The following is a 17,308-nucleotide window of genomic DNA, read 5'->3' as shown; positions in this document are numbered from 1 at the left end:
GAGAAGAGCAGTGTGAACAGAGGCTGTGAAAGAGCCTGACTAAGCTGAGATGCGAGGCCAGGAAGGCCCAAGATCCTAGAGGGCCATCTGGACTCCCCATTGGAGACCGGCTATTAAGACTTGATCCTAAAGGAATTGAGGAAACCTTGGTGGCTGTAATTGAAAGGTTTAAGGGGAAAAAAAAAGGAACCTTGGAAGAATTTGAAACTGAAGAGTACATGGTTAATTTGCATCTTAAAAAGATTATTCTAATAGCCAGTATAGAAGTTAAGACTGGAAAAATATATTGTTTTTATTAAACACTTACATTGTACTTATTTTGTGCTAGACATAAAGCACTCATAACAATTATACCTGATTTATCCCCCAACAACCCTCTGAGGTAGGTTTATTCTGTCTCCTTTAACAGATGAATCTGGGGCATAGAGGGGCAGTCACTTGCCCAAGGTCCCCCAGTGGTAGAGCTGGGATTTGACCCTGGGCAGCCTGGCCTGAGTCCTTGCTTGTCACCACTCATCTGCCTCTGTCAGTGCCATGATGAGTCTAGGTGAGAGGAGATGAAGCAGACCAGGGAAAGGACATGAGCATGGAGGGAGGTGTGGTTAGGAGAGCTGCTCAGGAAGCTTGGTGATTGGGCTTGCCAAGCAGGACGACATAGGATTATGCCCATGTTCATGGCTTGGGGGCCTGAGTGGAGGGCGCTCCTATTCACTGAAATGGGAGATGCAGGAGGAAGAACAGAGAAGTGGGCTTAGATTGGGACGTGTTTGCTGTGGAGCAGCCATGGGCATCTGGTGGGGATGGGACATCTGGGTCTGGGCATTGTCACTATGAGGAGGTATAGGAGAAGCCAGGGGAGTGGACTGAAAGGAAGGCCCAGGTCAAGGGCTTTCCTTGGTACCTCTGAAAAATCAGAGAGATGGGATGCCTGACCTCATCTGCTTGTAGTAAGTATGGGAAATGGTCAGTTTGGAAAAGGGCTGGACAAAATGCCTTCTAGCTTGAAGGACTGTACCTCAGCAGGTTTCCTTTCCATAGCAAGCTGCCTCATACCCAGCCAGACGGCACCAGCATCCCCGGAGAACCAGCCTCACCTATCTCCCAGCGCCTGCCCCCCAAGGTAGAATCCCTGGAGAGTCTCTACTTCACTCCCATCCCTGCTCGGAGTCAGGCCCCCCTGGAGAGCAGCCTGGACTCCCTGGGAGACGTCTTCCTGGACTCGGGTCGTAAGACCCGCTCCGCTCGTCGGCGCACCACGCAGATCATCAACATCACCATGACCAAGGTCAGGCTGCTGGGACGGGCTGCAGGGCAGCAATTCCCACTTCCCTTCAAGGGTGTCTTTGCATTGGGCACTCAGTCAGGAGCAGGGAGGGATGAGCAGCCAGTCCATGTTATAGCGGGAAAGCTGAGGTCTTAAAAAGGGTGGTGACTTGGTTAGGGGCACTTCTGAAGAAAAAGGCAGGGCTGGGATTAGATCCCTACCTCCTGACTAAGGCTAGCATTCTCTCCATGCATAGCACTGAGCCTGTGCAGGGTGAAGGGAGAGAACGTGGCGAAGCTGCAGCCCATCCTGTGCCTCCCAGCATGCCCCATGCAGCTGAGAGGCATTGTTGCTGCCCAGTGGACTGCCTGCCAGGCTGTGGGCCCTTGCCTTTGTTTTCACATCTTGAAGGGGAGGTTTGGGAGGGGGGGAGAGGGGACCTTGGTACAGCAGGGAGGACCTGTGTGTGCAGGGTGTTCCCTGCTACCAAGAAGTTGGGGAAGTTCTAGAAGATGGTAAAGGCCCTGGAAGTTTGGACTGAGGGACAGCAGAGGCCTGTGGGATGAGCCTGACTAGTCAGGAGACATGGGGCCTAGCCCCAGCTCTGATACTTCCTAGCAGTGTGATTTGGGGCTAGTCACTTTATTTCTTTGCACTTCACCTCTAAAATGGGCTGATGAGCACTCTGCATTCCCTCCCTCAAAGCATTATGAATAGACTCCATGAAAAAAATGCATAGAAAGGAGTCTTGACAACATCAGCACCACCTTGTGAGGGCTTCTGTCGACAAGGCCCATTTCTTGCAGACACACACTTTAAGGACCTTTGCAAAGCAGTTGGGAACACATGGATGTGCCGTGGGATCTGAGGGCTTTAGGAGGGAATGGGAGGCTTCTGTACAGTGCCAGGGCCCACCCCACTGCAACAGATTCACTCTGTCTTCCAGAAGCTAGATGTGGAAGAGCCAGACAGTGCCAACTCATCCTTCTATAGCACGCGGTCTGCTCCTGCTTCCCAGGCTAGCCTGCGAGCCACCTCCTCTACTCAGTCTCTAGCTCGCCTGGGTTCTCCCGATTATGGCAACTCAGCCCTGCTCAGCTTACCTGGCTACCGCCCCACCACTCGCAGTTCTGCTCGTCGCTCCCAGGCCGGGGTGTCCAGTGGGGCCCCTCCAGGTGAGGGGACTACAGGGACTTACTGTACCCCAAAATTAGACTGGAAGGTGGTCGTGGCACAGGGAAAAGAGGAAAGCTTTTTAAAAATCCAAGGCTGGCCTCCTTGCTACTGTCCAGCTCCACCTGCCCCTCCTTCTTGCAGCCTCAGGGCCTTCCTTACCTGCCCATCTAGGGGCTGGCTGTGTTGGGGGCACTCTTGGCCAGAGTTAAGGGCCCGGGATTCCCAGCACAATTGTGACACTTAGCTGTGGGGAGTCCTCCGTGCCCTTCTCAGGCAGTGATGGGCTGCTGGAAAGGCCAGGCTGGCCAGACTCTTCTTGGAAGCTTTTGTCCTTTGGGTACCAGGGAGCCCCTGGGAATTAATTCCTGGTCCTTAATTTGTTCCTCTGGGTGTCAGGCACCAAGCCTTGGCGGGTGAATAAGATATAGTAGCAGCCTCTGCGTGTGACCTCTTCTGCCCTCTCCAGGGAGAAGGTGGTGAGCAAGCCCCTAGGATAGAAATAGTCTGCGTGCCGTACTCCTGCACCTGCGGCACTAAATCAGACTGGTGTGCTAGGCTTCAAGTTTATGGGGTAGGTGGCAGCAAAGGCTGGCAAGATGCCAGGGCTAGCAGGTGACCTGCCAACTCTAGGCTCATTTGTTCCCACTTCCCTGCCCTCCACAGGAAGGAACAGCTTCTACATGGGCACTTGCCAGGATGAGCCTGAGCAGCTGGATGACTGGAACCGCATTGCAGAGCTGCAGCAGCGCAATCGAGTGTGCCCCCCACACCTGAAGACCTGCTATCCCCTGGAGTCCAGGGTGAGCCCTGGGGTCACTGTGCAGGGCCTCCCATCCCTGTCCTCCCTTGGAATCCCACCTGCTGATCTAGCCTGAGCACTAGGGCCCTGGATCGCTGACTGGCCGAGGACGGGGAGGGTGACCTTCTCATGTTTCCAGGTGGAACAGAGAGCCGGGAGGGCACTCGGGGGTGAAGTCCCTGGGGGTGGGCAGGAGCTCAGAGAGCAACCTGGTCAGGACTGCACTGCTTGTGGCCATTCGCCCAGGGCGTAGGTAGAAAGCAGAACAGGAAAGGAGGCCTCATGAGGTAGGAAGCGTCCGCCTACCGTACATGTCGGGTGAGTGCAGAGTTCTGGAACAGCCCCAGGTCCTCCTCCATCTCCATACACCTACGGTCCACTGACTGCCTCTTCCACCCATGCAGCCTTCCCTGAGCCTGGGCACCATCACAGATGAGGAGATGAAAACCGGAGACCCCCAGGAGACCCTGCGCCGAGCCAGCATACAGCCAATCCAGATAGCCGAGGGCACTGGCATCACCACCCGGCAGCAGCGCAAACGGGTCTCCCTAGAGCCCCACCAGGGCCCTGGAACTCCTGAGGTAGGCGCGGTGGCTCCTGGGTGTTGCTCCAGCCCTGTGCCCAGGTCAGGCCCAGCCCGCCAAGGACTAAAGGGAGCCTTCTCTCTCCTTCCCTCACTTCCCCGACTCCTTCCCTCCCTCCAAGGGCCTGACCCATGGGTGGGAACTGTTGGGAAGGGAAGGCTCTGGCCCACAGTTAGGAAGGGGAGCAGGTTGCACAAGTTGACTTAAAAGGTCCACTCAGCTCTGAGAGGACAAGATGCCTGGCTTCAGATGTGACTCTTCTTGCTACTGTCTGCCTAACTGTCCTCTTCCCCATAGTCTAAGAAGGCCACCAGCTGTTTCCCACGCCCCATGACTCCCCGAGACCGACATGAAGGGCGCAAACAGAGCACTACTGAGGCCCAGAAGAAAGCGGCTCCAGCTTCTACTAAACAGGTGAGGCTGGGGCTGAGAGGGGATGAAGCGACGCCCTGGCAGGACCTTGCTGGCAGAGCATGGCACAGCAGGCTGGCCTGGGAAGGCAGGGTCTCCCGGTCTGACAGCCCTTCCTTGCAGGCTGACCGGCGCCAGTCGATGGCCTTCAGCATCCTCAACACACCCAAGAAGCTAGGGAACAGCCTTCTGCGGCGGGGAGCCTCAAAGAAGGCCCTGTCCAAGGCTTCCCCCAACACTCGCAGCGGAACCCGCCGTTCTCCACGCATTGCCACCACCACAGCCAGCGCTGCCACTGCTGCTGCCATTGCTGCCACCACTGCCACCCCTCGAGCCAAGGGCAAGGTAGAGGCACTGGCAGGATGGGGGAGGGAAACCCGATGAGAGCATGGGCACCCCCCAGACCGCCCCACCGAGTAGCATCCAAGACGGGGCCATGCCAGGCTGCTGGAGGGTGCGGGGTAAGAGGTGGCCCTGTCCTGGTAGCTTCTCTCCAAGGAGAGAAGACAGGACAGATGGCCCCATTCTCATGGAGAGCACCCAGAGCTGCTCAGGCACAGCCAGCAACTGATAACCCTGGGGCTCACAAGGGAAGGGATCCAGACAGGGGTGTGGGAGCAGGAAGAGATCTTCGAGCCAGTGGGTGCAGGCTGGTATCGCAAGTTCTCATCTGGCCATGTGACGGTGTCTCTTTCAGGCAAAGCACTAAAGGGCCAGTACCAGTGAGTGGCCCCACCTGTGTCCCCGATGCTGACTTCACCTGGTCCTCCGCCTACTGTCCCTCTCAGTGCCTTCTCTTAGCTCCCAGGCCAACAGTAGCCAAACCTCTAGAGACAGTGATGCCTACCCGTACCGTGATCTGGTCCCTGGACCTTCACTGGCGCCTTCTCAGAGCTGGCCCAGGGGGCCTGGAGCATGGACAGTGTGGGCGCTCTCCCTACCTTGCCTCCTTTTTTCTTAAAGCAAAGTCACTTCTCCATCACAACCAGATTTGAGGCTGGTTTTGATGGCTGGGTCCTTGGGCCTGGCCAGTCTTCCTTAGCCTCTGGATCTAGAAGGGACCATAAGAGGAGTAGGCCCTGGTTCCTGCTCTCCTGGTGGCTGGGCCTAGCAGGGGCCCTCACTCTTGAAGTCCAGGACTGGGTCTGACCTGGTGGGAGCACCTGCCAAAGGATGTTCTTTCCCAGGACGGATGGGCCCTGTGTCTCAGGAGTGGGGTGGGGGGACAGCCTTCAGCGGCAGCTCACACCCTACCTTCCCCAGACTTGCACTGGGGTGGGATTTGGAGTGATGGGAAGGTTTTTAAGGGCCGGGGATGGATCTTTTCTAAATGTTATTACTTGTAAATAAAGTCTATTTTTCTCCCGTGAGTACTGAGTTGCCTTGATCTATGTGGGAAAAGAGGGGAAATAAAGGCTCTTCGGAGCCTACCTTGTTCCCGCTGAGTCTTCCAGACCACCTCCTTTCTCTCCCTTTTCCTGGGGCCACATCTTTCCAGGCTCTTCCCACTTTCCATTAGTGGCCTCTGCTCCTGGAGAGCATTATGGGCTGTTCTCTCTTTTCTTTTTCAAGGGCCTGTGTTCCCCTGAAGCAGGTTTTGTCTTTAGCTTCTGTGTGGCAGTCCCTCTCTCCCATACTCCCTCCTGGGACAGGCAAAGTTCCTGGGAGTGGAACTGAAGCCTAAATGAACACGTCAGGATGCCTCCATTGAATAATCCTTTATGAGGACCCACGTGGGGATGACACAGATACAGGGTGGATCCGAAGCAGCTGCTGCCCCCATCCCTTCCCTGGAACAGTCCATTAGAGTGAAGGAAAAAAAAAAACATACAGCATGAAGACATGAAGTCTGCAGAATGTGGCCAGAGCTGAAAGAGGATGACTTCATTGAAGAGGCGGCATTTCAACCAGGCTTGAGCGTTCCCCTGCTGGGGCGGTGAGGAAGACGGGACTAAATGAGCAGAGACATGGGAGTGGGAGCTGTCTGGGAAAAGCAAGAATAGTTGGAGGCGTCCAGAAAGTCATGTGGGAAATGTAGGTAGGGCCCTGGAGTGCAAGGCTAAGGCATCAACAGTCTTGGTGGTTTCTGAGCAGTAGAGCAGTGTGAGGATTAGGACGTTAGGAAGGCTAATGGGTAGGTGGAGAGAGAATGGCAGGAGGCGGCGGCATTATAAGGAAGCTGCGATTTTCTAGGTAGGTGGCAATGGAGTTTGAATTTGGTGATAGAAGGGACCCAAAGCAGAGAAGGAGGGGGTGTGTTGCTCATCCACACAGCCTGCAGGCAGTCAGGGACTGTTCACTCCAGGTAGACAGGACCCAAGCTCTGGTCAAGGTCGTGCTGCTGCTGGCCCTGTGCTGAGTCTTAACCCTGCTGCTGTGGGCTGCTGTGGCTGGAGGGCAGGGCTTCTTGGGTGGGGGGCAAGGTTGTCCTCAGCCCAGCCTAGGAAGTGAAGGTAGACAAGGATCAGGCCAAGGAAAGGAGGGACATCTCATCACTTTGCCCCAGGCTACACCTCCCCTGCCCAAGACCTAAGTTCCTTTTTGTCTGGCTGACCTTGAGGAATGCTAGGCATTAGTTCAGAGGCTGCTCTGGCAGAGCCCACCCTTTCCTCCCCACATATGGAAGCAGAGCTCCTCCTGTTCCTGGAGGCCTCTCCTTGGGCTCCTCACCCAGAGCTGGGCCAGGACGACGTGATGCTGGACAACCTGTCCAGGGTCCACGAGCACACAGGAAAAGTTGGTGCTGTGCAGGGCAGGGGTCAGCTGCTCCAGCACCAAGGCCTTGCACAGCTGCATACCTGTGCTCCCATGTTCCCGGCTAGAGCGGAGGGGAAGGAAAGGTCATGAGAGGGCCGCAGAAGGCCTCCTTCCCACCCACCTGGCTGCTGCGACCCTCACCTGGTTCTCCCCTCCCACAGCCGGCCTGGGAGGTGCTCAATGAAGGAACCATTGCCCAGCCAGTAGAGGATGCTGAAGTTGGGGAATCGGCTGCAGGCCATACAGGATAAGGTCAGCGTTCCATCTAGGGACACAGGCAGCAGTTAGCTCTTTGGAAGAGCAGGCCCTTCCCCTGCCCTGCTCTGCTGTGCCCTCCCTGCCAGCTCCCCCCCAGTCCTCATGAATCTGGAACCTAGAGAACTGCTCTGCACACCACCTAGGTGGGAATGTCCGTTAAAGGGGAAGTACAGTAGTCTCCGAGAGGCCCTAGCCCCAAACACGGGGAATGTGAGGAATGGTCCTTGGTTCAAGTGATGACTCCTCTTTTGAACCTGTCTCCTCAGGATGACCTTTTCTAGTGCCCAGCCTCGGTGACTTGGGAGCCCAGGCGACAGAGGCAGTGCTGGATGGCTGCTGCTCCTCTGAGATGGCCAGAGGCCAGCAGGCTCTGGGTGGAGGGGCTGGCCTTGGAGTCCACTGCAACCAAGGCTCTGGGAAGTCCTGTGACCATTACTTATGTCTTGAGTTCTCTGTCCTATTTGATAGGGAGCATCTTGGGAGCTGCGCCAAGCCTGCACCCATGACACTGGGTTGGAGAGGGAGAATGGTGCGTGCTCAGCCCAGCTGGCTCAGCTGGTGGTACATGGCAGAAGGGGGCTGGCGCTCAGGAGTCAACCCGACCCTGAGAACCTCTGTGCCCACAGCCCACCCTCAACCACTGTGCTTCTTACTCAGTGGTACTTCCACCTCTGGCCAGGTCACTTCCAATGCTGGACACTGCTTAGCTGCTGGGAACACTGGGGGCTGGGAGGGGCAGGGGTCCTTTGTGCTTCTAACTGAGGCAGTGGCAGCTGTGGTGGTCTGCGAGACAGGTGTGGCTCTGACCAGGAGAGTGTCGATGTGGACACACAGGAGCAGGACCCACAAAGGGCTGAGGTCTGAGGAAAGGACAGTTACAGGTCAGTGGCTCTGGAGACAGAGTGGGCTGCCCAGGTAACTCCAGCCCAGAGATGTCTGGGCTCTAGCCAGGGAATCAGAGCAGGAAGAGGGACCCCTGAGCACCCACCCCTTAGCCCTTTATTGAACAGAGTACAGAGAAGCTTTAGAATGGAGCCAGAGCCACAACATCTGCCCAGGTTCTTAAAGCAACAGCAGCAGGTGCGCTGGGTGGTGTTTGCCTTGGAGTGAAGGCTCCGGGTTAGCCCATTGCTCCATTCTGTTCACAGAACTCACCCTACCCCGCCTGCCCATGCGTGGCCCCAAGACCTACCTGGTGTCCAGTTGTGTCTCATGGTCATGATGCATACGTCAGGAGCTGGTGAGCCTGGCTCTTTATCTGTGACAACGTCCTCTTCTCTGGTGAAAGGTGGGGGAGGAGAATGGTAAACCACTCCCGCTTTTTCTCAGTAGCTGGCTTTTCCTCCCGTAGCATAGCCTGGAGCTCTTTCAGCACTTAGAAACAGAGCTGGGGGGTCAAGTGACAAACCTTCCCCACCCCAGCTCTCATGACTACAAATGGTTATCAGATGCTTACCTAGTATAATCTTACCCCTTCATTAGGGAAGGCAAAATTGAGACCCAAAGAGAGAATATGGACTCACCCAGTCACACAGGGAGGCAGTGCTCTCTCCAGCACCAGAGCTGCTTCTGGGAAGGGCAGGATGCCGAGCAATCCTTCTGGGAAAGCACTGCCCCCACCCTCTATTTCACTTTCACTTTTTAACCAGGGAATCCTGAGCAGCTGTGACACACCTGCTTCAGCCAAACTTCAGTGGCTAGAAACCTTCAGCTCCTGGGACTCCTACTCTCCAGATGATACCAGTCTGGGATCTCTAATCTACCCCCATACCACCCCCAGGGTCACCTAGGGCGTGAACTAGATGAGTCTCTCACAGATCAATTCTGTCCCACCCAAGTGTCATGACTTTGGTGTCCGCCTCCCCTCTTCACAGCCAGGTCTTTGTTTCCATATGAACAGGCATCTGCTTCCTCCTTCACCTTCACACTGACATTCAAGGGGACAACTTTCCTAGGCACTGGGGAACCCCAAGTTGGACCAGTTCAGGCTCAATGCCATACCAGCCCATCCACATCCTGGCCTTTCCCAGGCTCCCCACCCCCCGAGTCACCAGCCCCAAGGTCAGCTGCATCTCCCAGCAACCGCCATAATGCCCTCCGTCTCTCATCCTAGCCCCTCTGGCCAGAGCCACAGGTCTAGGTTCACTAGTAGTCCCAGACTCCTACCTGGCTCCCAAGAGGTCCTGAAGAGCCTTCCTTTCCAGAAGCTCCCCTCTAGGAGCTCCAAGACTCAAGTTAGCTGTGTCTAGCTGCGTGTGAACCCACCACAGGAAATACACCAAGAGTACTTCCCCCTTGTCTGTAGAACTCTCACGGCCAACCCAGCAACTGGCACACAAGCTCGAGAGCCAACCCTAACAGGAGGGAAGGGCGGGCACTTCTCGAGGAAGAGGCGGACTGGCTCAGCACTGGCTCCGGCAACAGAGCCTACACCAGAATATGAATCTGGTCACTGATGGGACAAATGGCACTGGGGCTGCGGGAGGGCCAGGATTCAGGGTGAGGCGTGTGAGGAACCTAGGATGCTAAATCTAAGGAGGTTCCCTCTCAGGGTCATGCAGTTATCCAGGGAGGCAGAAAGACCAGGGCTGGGTGATCCAATGCATGCATATATTAAGTGTGGACAGGAGCTGCATGTCTGAGGTTTGTGACTCCTGTGATCAGGAGGGTGCGAGGGCTGGTGACAGAGCCAGGGAGGGCCACAGATGGAAAAGGGTTTGGTGAATGCATCAGGAACACAGTCAGCTGTGATCTCAAGCTTCTTGTAGAAAAACCAGATTCATATTCCTAATTTAGACATAGGATACTACAAGTCACATCCTTCTTCTCTAGGTGTCTAGTTCGCGTTTTTCCTCCTCTCAATTCCTCCCCCTGCCTCCTGCCCCAGGGGCTTCTAGCACGTAAAATGCAGGGGAAATTCCTCCCAAGAACACCAGCATCTCCAGGAGTTAGGTCAGGAGGCAAGGCTGCCTGGGGTTTCTGAGAGACAAAGTCCAGTGGGGGATGGTAGGGAGAGACGACAGGACTCTGCCTTAGTGGAACCAAGACCAGAGTCAGGCCAAGGGGAGGTCAAGGGACTCAGGACTGTTACACATGAAAAGAGCTTTGGACAGTCTGGCCTCGGCTTCTCACCTGAGCCTGAGAGGGGGGTGGGGGGAAAAAAGTAAAAGGAAGGGTGATCCCTGGGTCCTTTGACCAGCCCCATTCCCCTCTCTGAGGAGGGGAACAGCCCCACAGGTGGCATAAGCAGCAGGGTACCATGGGAAGCCACAGCTGGGGAAGAGAAGCCGAGCCTGAGTGTGGCCCTAAGGCAGGCAGGTGGTGGCGGGACACTGTCCTCAGGCAGTGAGAACATAGAGCAACCTCAGTCTGAAAGCAGGCCCAATGATGCCCCAGGCCCCTAGGCCACAGGACAGGAGCCTGGCATTCCACCACTCCTAGGGATGTCAGCAGCAGAACAGCCGGGAACAGCAGAAAGGCAGGCCCAACCACCCCCAGACCCTCAGGTCTCAGATGGGGGTTAGCAAAGGCAAGACACCCCTGGGGACCCCAGGGAAAGAGGTGGGAAGAAGAAAGCAAGATAAATGCTCAGCTTTCCAACCCAGCTCATGGAGCTTTATTCAGACAGGAGTGACAACATCCTGCTTGGTTCTTGCTGCCCTTGAAGGGGCAGGCCCTACTGGGCCATATTCCCTAGAAACCCAATGCCGAAGGCCCATGTTTGACCTCCCACTTTATTCAAGTCACCTAGGACTAGGGCTTGGGCCTTCCTAGAAGCCCCCTCTTAGAACCTGTACTCACCCACCCACCACTCCTGTTGTCAGGCCCAGGGAGGACCCATGAATGACAAAAATCATGTAGGGATATTCCCTGGACTGGGAATCCCCTGCCAGCTTCAAGGGCATATCATCTGACACAGGGAGAAGCTGACATCTGTCATATTCTCCTGCCTCACGTACACACACACATGCATACGCACTCTTAGGCTTTCAGGAAGGAAGTGATGTGGCAGAGTGACCATTGGCACGTGTCACCACTCCACTGAAGGATCCACTGAAGAATGAGCTTGCACAAGGGGCCGTCAGTCATGGCTGCCAACAACTGCCCCATGGCCCAACTATATGACCTCTATTCTTGGCTGACCACAGCCCTGCCCACAGGCGCGTATCCATGGTGCTGATTCTTCCAGTTGTCCCAAAACAAATCTTCAATGAATTCTGAGGCCCCAAGGCTTCCCTTGTTGGACAAGTCGCTGATAAGGTTCCACTTGCCTCAACCAGCCTATAGCTCCTGGACAGGGGGAGACAGAGTCAGACGCAACACCTGTCCTGTGTGCCAGACAGTGGGGGAGGGAGGATACTTGGAGCCTCAGTGCTCACCCATGGCACAAGCCTGAGTACGTTAGCTCTTCTATACTAAGTGCACCAGGCTTGAGCCCCACACAGGGAAGAAGGGAGTGGATGGGCTGAGGCCTTCAGCTACCTGGGAGCCCAACAGTGTTCTCAGCCAGAGATGAGAAGGCTCCTTTAAACCAAAAATGTCATGGCTCTGTCCCCACCCTGCTTAGGCAGGGAGGGTGAATCCTGGAGGGGGGCAATTCCTATCTTCCACAATAAAAAAAAGTTTTTTTAAATATATTCATCAAAATAGTTTTCTTTTAAAAAGCCCCCCACTGCTGACAGCCCCACTGGCTGGCTCTCCATCATATCCCTCCCCAGTCCGACACAGCCGGAGGGGTCCTGAGTGGCCCAAGCGCCCCTTTGAGTCTTTCCCACCCAGGAGGTCTTTGTGGGCAGGGAGGAGAGTGCCCTGAGGTCCATGACGTGTGGGGTGGGTTTTCCACTGATGCTCTTCATCACTATTCCAGGCCCAGGATGTAGTTGATGCCTTGGACTAGGCCAATGATGACAGGCTGCCAGGCTACCAAGTATCGAAGCCAGTCCAGCAGTTGCCCATACATGACATGAGGCCTCTCCCAGCTGTCAGTGTGTTAAAGAAAAGAGGCTCTGTGCAAGAGCTGCCAGGAGTGATCTAGCACGGGTGGTTGGGCTCCCTGGGTCTGCCCCACTTTCCAGCTGCTCCACAGCCTAGAGGAATGGAGGCTGCTTTCTGGAAGGGCCCAGCCTCACTTCCTACTCAGCCAGCCCTCCCAACTTTGCCCTCCCTCCTCTTCCTCCTCACAGCCTGTCCGTTGGAGTAAAGAGCTGAATGCAGAGAATGTGGGAGGTAGACAGAGGGGACCGGTACTGGAAGCAGGGCAGCCCTGAGAGAGGTAAAGAGAGAAATCCTAGTTCCCCATGACTAACATGCAGGGAGGGCCTCCTGTAACACCTTCTCTAAGAAGGAACTGCCAGTGTAAGGTAACACAGCCTGAGGCTGACACAAGTCTATCTATCTGTGACAATGGCTGCAAGGAGGCTGAGAATAGGCAATATTCCTAGAATAGGGAAACCAGAGGTGTATCATGGGGCAGGACTAGCAGCTCAGCTTCCCATCATGGTTGGATATGTTCTGGTTGGCGGCAGAAGTGAGGGCCCCAGGAGGACCCAAATGCAGGTCACACTGGCCAGTACTTTCTTCCCACAGCCCACTCCCAACGAGGACCCCAATAAAGGATACGGATTGCTGAACATCCTCTTGAGGTCTACCTTCTCTTTGCAGTAGGGACACGTCTGCTTCTTTCCCACGATGCACCAGCCGCGGATGCAGAACTCGTGGAAGCTGAGCACCGCTGGTCAAGGGAAATGGTGAGAGCCAGGGCAGCACTCCAGCCCCAGCCAGTCTTTGAAAGGTTCAAATCCTGCCTTCGCTCTTTATCACCTCTGTAATGTTGGGCAAGTCCCTGTGTCTGAACCTGTTTCCTCACATGTGAAGTAAGGATAATGATCCCTATCTCACAAGACTGTTACGGGGCAAAATGGAGACAATACATGGCTCTCCCAACATAGGCAGAGAATGGGAGCTGGGTAAATACATGATAAATATTAGAAGTGTTATTCAGAATAGGGGATGATGCTAAACTGAGGGATCCCATTAGAGGGTCCTCTTCCCCTATGACTGGTCAGATCTCAGGTCTGCTAGCACAGCCTCACTAGCTGCAGCCTCAGGTTCCTCTCAGACCTAGCCAGGTTGTAACCACTGTTTACCTAAGAGTGGCTCTGATCTGTGGGAAAGGGCAGGGAAGGCGGCCCTCTTGTGGCTCTCCTACACTCAAGGGTCTGGGCAGCACACCTAGGGTCATGACCACCCCCTTTCTCTCCCTCACTACAGTGTGCAGACTGCAGGAGAGATGTGGCCCAGGAGCTCGAGGCAGGATACACATGATTGCAGGACAGCCTATACGTGTTCTCAATGATCCCCTCTTCACTGACGTCCACAAAGATCTGCTGCCCACACACAGCACACACGCTGTCTGAAAGATGTTTGGTAGGCATGCCCGACTTGCTATAGAACTGAAGGAGAATAGCAGGAAGGAAAGATAGGAAAAGCTGTGAGAAGCAGCCAAAGTAGGAAGCTCCACAGAGGCCTCAGGCCTTCTAGAGAAGAAGAACAGTGGCAGCGGGAGGCCCAGAGTTAGAGGACATCCTTTTTTTTTTTTAACTGTTTAGAAAAGTTCATCTTTTACAAGTCAAATTGACCTCATCTTTGCTGGGCAAATGGGGAGAAATGACCAGACTAGAGACAGTTGGGAAGTTAGATGTAACAGGACCTATAAACTGGGCTGGATCAGCATCAAAGGATAAGGGGAAGGGGAGGGAGAAGGACTCGGGGCTGGTGATCAGGAGCTGTGTCAGGCAAGCCATTCTGTTGCCAGACTATGGTTCCAATATTCTCCAACATTTAAAATATTCTCCAACATTTAAATGGACAACAATATTCTCCAACATTTAAAACAGTGAAATATTAAGTGCCATGTTGGTTTGGTGACAAGGGCATTCTCAGACATTTGTGGCAGCAGCAAAAGGGGTTCAAGCCTTTCGGATAGCATTTAGCATGGTATCTCAAATTGTTGCACCTTTTGACCCATTAATTTCACTTCAAGGAATTTAAAGAAATAAGAGGAGGCTGGGCACGGTGGCTGACGCCTGTAATCCCAGCACTTTGGGAGGCTGAGGCGGGCAGATCACGAGGTCAGGAGATTGAGACCATCCTAACTAACACAGTGAAACCCCGTCTCTACTAAAAATACAAAAAATTAGCCGGGCGTGGTGGAGGGCGCCTGTAGTCCCAGCAACTTGGGAGGCTGAGGCAGGAGAATGGCGTGAACCTGGGAGGCAGAGCTTGCAGTGAGCCGAGATTGCGCCACTGCACTCCAGCCTGGGCGACAGAGCGAGACTCCATCTCAAAAAAAAAAAAAAAAAAAAAAGAAGTGTCAAAGAAGCTCCATGAATACAGATATTCACTTAAGCATTATCATAATTAAGAAAGCAAAGAGTTTGGCATGTCCTCAAAAAGTTAAACATAGAATTACCAAATGACTGAGAAATTCCATTCTCGGTATAAACCCAAAAAATACGAAACTAGGGACTAAACACACTTAAACGCCAGTGCTCACAGCATTACTCACAGTAGCCAAAAAGTGGAAACAACCCAAGTGCCTATCCGCAGATGAATGAATAAACCAAATGTGGTGTCACACACAATGGAATACTATTCGGCCATATAAAGGAATGACACATTCTATACATGGATGAACTCTGAAAACACTACACTAAGTGAAAGAAGCCAGAGACAAAGGGACAAATATTGTATGATTCCATTTACATGAAATATCTACAATAGGCATGTTCACAGAGATGGAAAGTATACTAGAGGTAAACCAGGGCTGCGGGGAGGGGTAATGAGTTACTGCTTAATGGGCAGAGTTTCTGTTTGGGACGATGAAAAATTTTGGAATTAGACAGTGACAATGTTGCAGAACACTGCAAATGTAATTAATGCACTGAACTGTATACTTCAAAATGGTCAAAATGGTGACGTGGTCTAGAAATCTCTTCTGGGGAGTAAACTGGTTAAAGGAAGATCCAATGTCTACACAAATAGGTAAGAGGGAAATGAAGGTAAAACACAAGACAGTTGTTCAAAAAGGAACCTAATAAACTGTTTGTAAAGTGATCCAATGTACTGTTTTCAATTTGATCCAGTAGAGAAAAAATTAGAATATTCCCATGATACTGAGAGACAAAGTCCCTGGCCTTAAACGGTACTAGATTAAAGTTACCCAAGGTGATGGAAATATTCCTTCTTGGGGTGGGGTCTTGGGGGACGACACTGAGACAGGGAGCACTTTTGTGTTGTTTAAATAATTACAAAGAGAACATATTACTTTTATAAACAGCAAAACAACAAAGATATATTTCCATTCTGAAAAAAAATTAGAAATATTTACTTGCGTTTCTCAGATTGGTTGTTAATTTACCCATATTTAAGCATCTCTCCGTGATGTCCACCTGCTCCTCTTGCAGCATTTCCTATCTCAGTGAAAGGTACTACCATCCAAGCAGTTGCCGAATCAGAAATCTCAGCTTTGAGACCTACATTTCCTTCATATTTTTCCCTTCAGTCTTCAGAACCAAACTATATCTAAGTCCAAAATACTTCTCAAATACAGTATGTCCTCACTTCACTGACAGTTTCTTGGAAACTGTGACTTTAAGTGAAACGACATATAACAAAACCAATTTTACCACAGGCTAATTGATAGAAACAAGAGTTCAGTTCCTGTGTCATATTTCTGTCACAAAGACATCACCTCTATTTAAGAGACACCAAATTGTCTCTTAAGACTCAAAACACTTTTAATATTAAATGTTGAAATGAAATGTCTAGCTTTACACATACAGTTAAAGATTAATAAATCAAGTATGAAAACTTCCCCAATTTTTGGTAACACAGTGACAGTGGCTGTTGTTGTAGCGGTCGTGGGTTAAATCAAGGAGTAAGAGTTCACAAAGTAAAAATTGTAAGGAGCAACTCCTACCACTGTGCAGTTCAAAAACAATAACCAATATGGACTAAGCACTTTTGTGACCCATCATTTATTGTTGTGCCTTTGCATGATTATTATACACTTTGTGAATTTTTACTTATTTAGAGACAACGTCTTGCTCTGTTGCCCAGGCTGGAGTTTGGTGGTATGAACAAGCTCACTGCAGCCTTGAAACTCCTGGGCTCAGGTGACCTCCCACCTTGGTCTCCGAAGTAGCTAGGACTACAGGCATGTGCCACCACGCCCGGCTAGTTTTTTTTTTTCTTCTCATTTTCTTGTAGAGATGGGGGTCTCACTATGTTGCTCAGGCTGGCCTTGAACTCCTGGGCTCAAGCAATCTGCCTGCCTCAGCCTCCCAAAGTGAGCCACTGTGCCCGGCCCCTCCCAGGATTTTTAGTATAAAAATCAAAATCTTTAATTTGGCCCACAGGCTTTTTTCTAGTCTAGTCGCTACTTCTCCAGACACTTCTTGGCCATACAACCGCACTGGTCTTAGTTCCTCAAAAGCACCCACACTGTCTCCCATGACAGGACTCTCACGCACGCTCTTTCCTCTGCCTGGTTCTCACTTCATCCATTTAACTCCTACTCATCGTTCAAGTCAGCTCCACAGTCATTTTTTCAAGGAAGCCATCTTTGAGCCCCACGCCTAGGTCAAATGACACTACTACATGAGTTTACAGCATCATGAACCTTTCCTACATAATGCTTGTTAAAATTGTAATTTTATTTTTATCTGTGTTTGTTACTATAATAGCCATCTCTCCCACCCAAGAGTAAAGTTTATCTGGGCAAAAACCATGTTTATTTTTGTACACTTTTGTAATTCTGGAACATAGCAATGTGTCTAGACACATAGCAGGCATTAAAAAGTATTTACTGAATGAATGTTAACTTCCTGCTGGATAAAGTGGCTCTTTCCTATAATGGCCCTAAAGAGAAAAATTATAGAGTACATCTGAGATCTGGCTTTCTAATTTTTTTTTTAATAATTTCAACTTGTATTTTAGATTCAGAGGGTACATGTGCAGGTTTGTTACATGGGCATACTGCGTGATACTGAGGTCTGG

General features: G+C 52.3%; 3 protein-coding genes across 36 annotated transcripts in view; 1 reads left to right on the top strand and 2 right to left on the bottom strand.

Annotated features, from left to right (window-relative positions):
* Positions 1-5,604, top strand: part of NUMA1 (nuclear mitotic apparatus protein 1) — a 79,642-nt gene extending 74,038 nt beyond the window's left edge. For 20 of the 21 annotated variants that reach the window (XM_063641237.1, XM_055282743.1, XM_055282751.1 and 17 more), the window contains 7 exons: positions 1,039-1,285; positions 2,211-2,439; positions 3,104-3,240; positions 3,644-3,820; positions 4,121-4,237; positions 4,358-4,579; positions 4,932-5,604. In XM_063641237.1, the coding sequence (XP_063497307.1) occupies positions 1,039-1,285; positions 2,211-2,439; positions 3,104-3,240; positions 3,644-3,820; positions 4,121-4,237; positions 4,358-4,579; positions 4,932-4,943 (1,141 nt within the window). In that variant the 3' untranslated portion in view covers positions 4,944-5,604. Of the gene's footprint in view, positions 1-328; positions 387-1,038; positions 1,286-2,210; positions 2,440-3,103; positions 3,241-3,643; positions 3,821-4,120; positions 4,238-4,357; positions 4,580-4,931 lie in introns of those variants that run through there. The other variant, XM_063641249.1, reaches the window with a different exon arrangement.
* Positions 262-11,355, bottom strand: IL18BP (interleukin 18 binding protein). Of its 12 annotated transcripts, none has more exons than XR_010121332.1 (8): positions 8,442-10,020; positions 7,903-8,109; positions 7,133-7,256; positions 6,905-7,052; positions 6,066-6,674; positions 5,666-5,765; positions 3,546-5,285; positions 262-2,928 (listed from the first exon to the last, which is right to left on the bottom strand). XR_010121332.1 is itself a non-coding variant. In XM_063641289.1 (7 exons), the coding sequence occupies exons 3-7, from the start codon at positions 8,467-8,469 to the stop codon at positions 6,597-6,599; spliced, it is 585 nt and encodes a 194-aa protein (XP_063497359.1). In that variant the 5' UTR covers positions 8,470-8,527; positions 8,773-8,818; positions 9,416-10,020; the 3' UTR covers positions 5,937-6,596. The 12 variants fall into 12 exon arrangements, 8 of the variants coding, with proteins under 8 accessions (XP_063497359.1, XP_063497360.1, XP_055138798.1 ...); XR_010121331.1 differs by having other exon boundaries at positions 262-5,285; positions 5,666-5,914; positions 8,442-8,527; positions 9,416-10,020; XR_010121334.1 differs by lacking the exon at positions 3,546-5,285 and having other exon boundaries at positions 262-1,415; positions 5,666-5,914; positions 8,442-8,527; positions 9,416-10,020.
* RNF121 (ring finger protein 121) overlaps positions 10,838-17,308 on the bottom strand; it is a 68,510-nt gene continuing 62,039 nt past the window's right edge. For all 3 annotated transcript variants that reach the window (XM_055282796.2, XM_063641278.1, XM_055282795.2), the window contains 3 exons: positions 13,568-13,701; positions 12,869-12,970; positions 10,838-12,228 (listed from right to left, as the gene is read on the bottom strand). In XM_055282796.2, coding sequence (XP_055138771.1) covers positions 12,108-12,228; positions 12,869-12,970; positions 13,568-13,701 — 357 coding nt within the window. In that variant the 3' untranslated portion in view covers positions 10,838-12,107. The remainder of the gene's footprint in view (positions 12,229-12,868; positions 12,971-13,567; positions 13,702-17,308) is intronic.

This window comes from Symphalangus syndactylus, chromosome 6 (assembly GCF_028878055.3).
Source record: "Symphalangus syndactylus isolate Jambi chromosome 6, NHGRI_mSymSyn1-v2.1_pri, whole genome shotgun sequence".
Classification (NCBI taxonomy): domain Eukaryota; kingdom Metazoa; phylum Chordata; class Mammalia; order Primates; family Hylobatidae; genus Symphalangus; species Symphalangus syndactylus.
The sequence above is the reverse complement of the archived record's forward strand: the minus strand, read 5'-3'. Positions and strand labels throughout refer to the sequence as shown.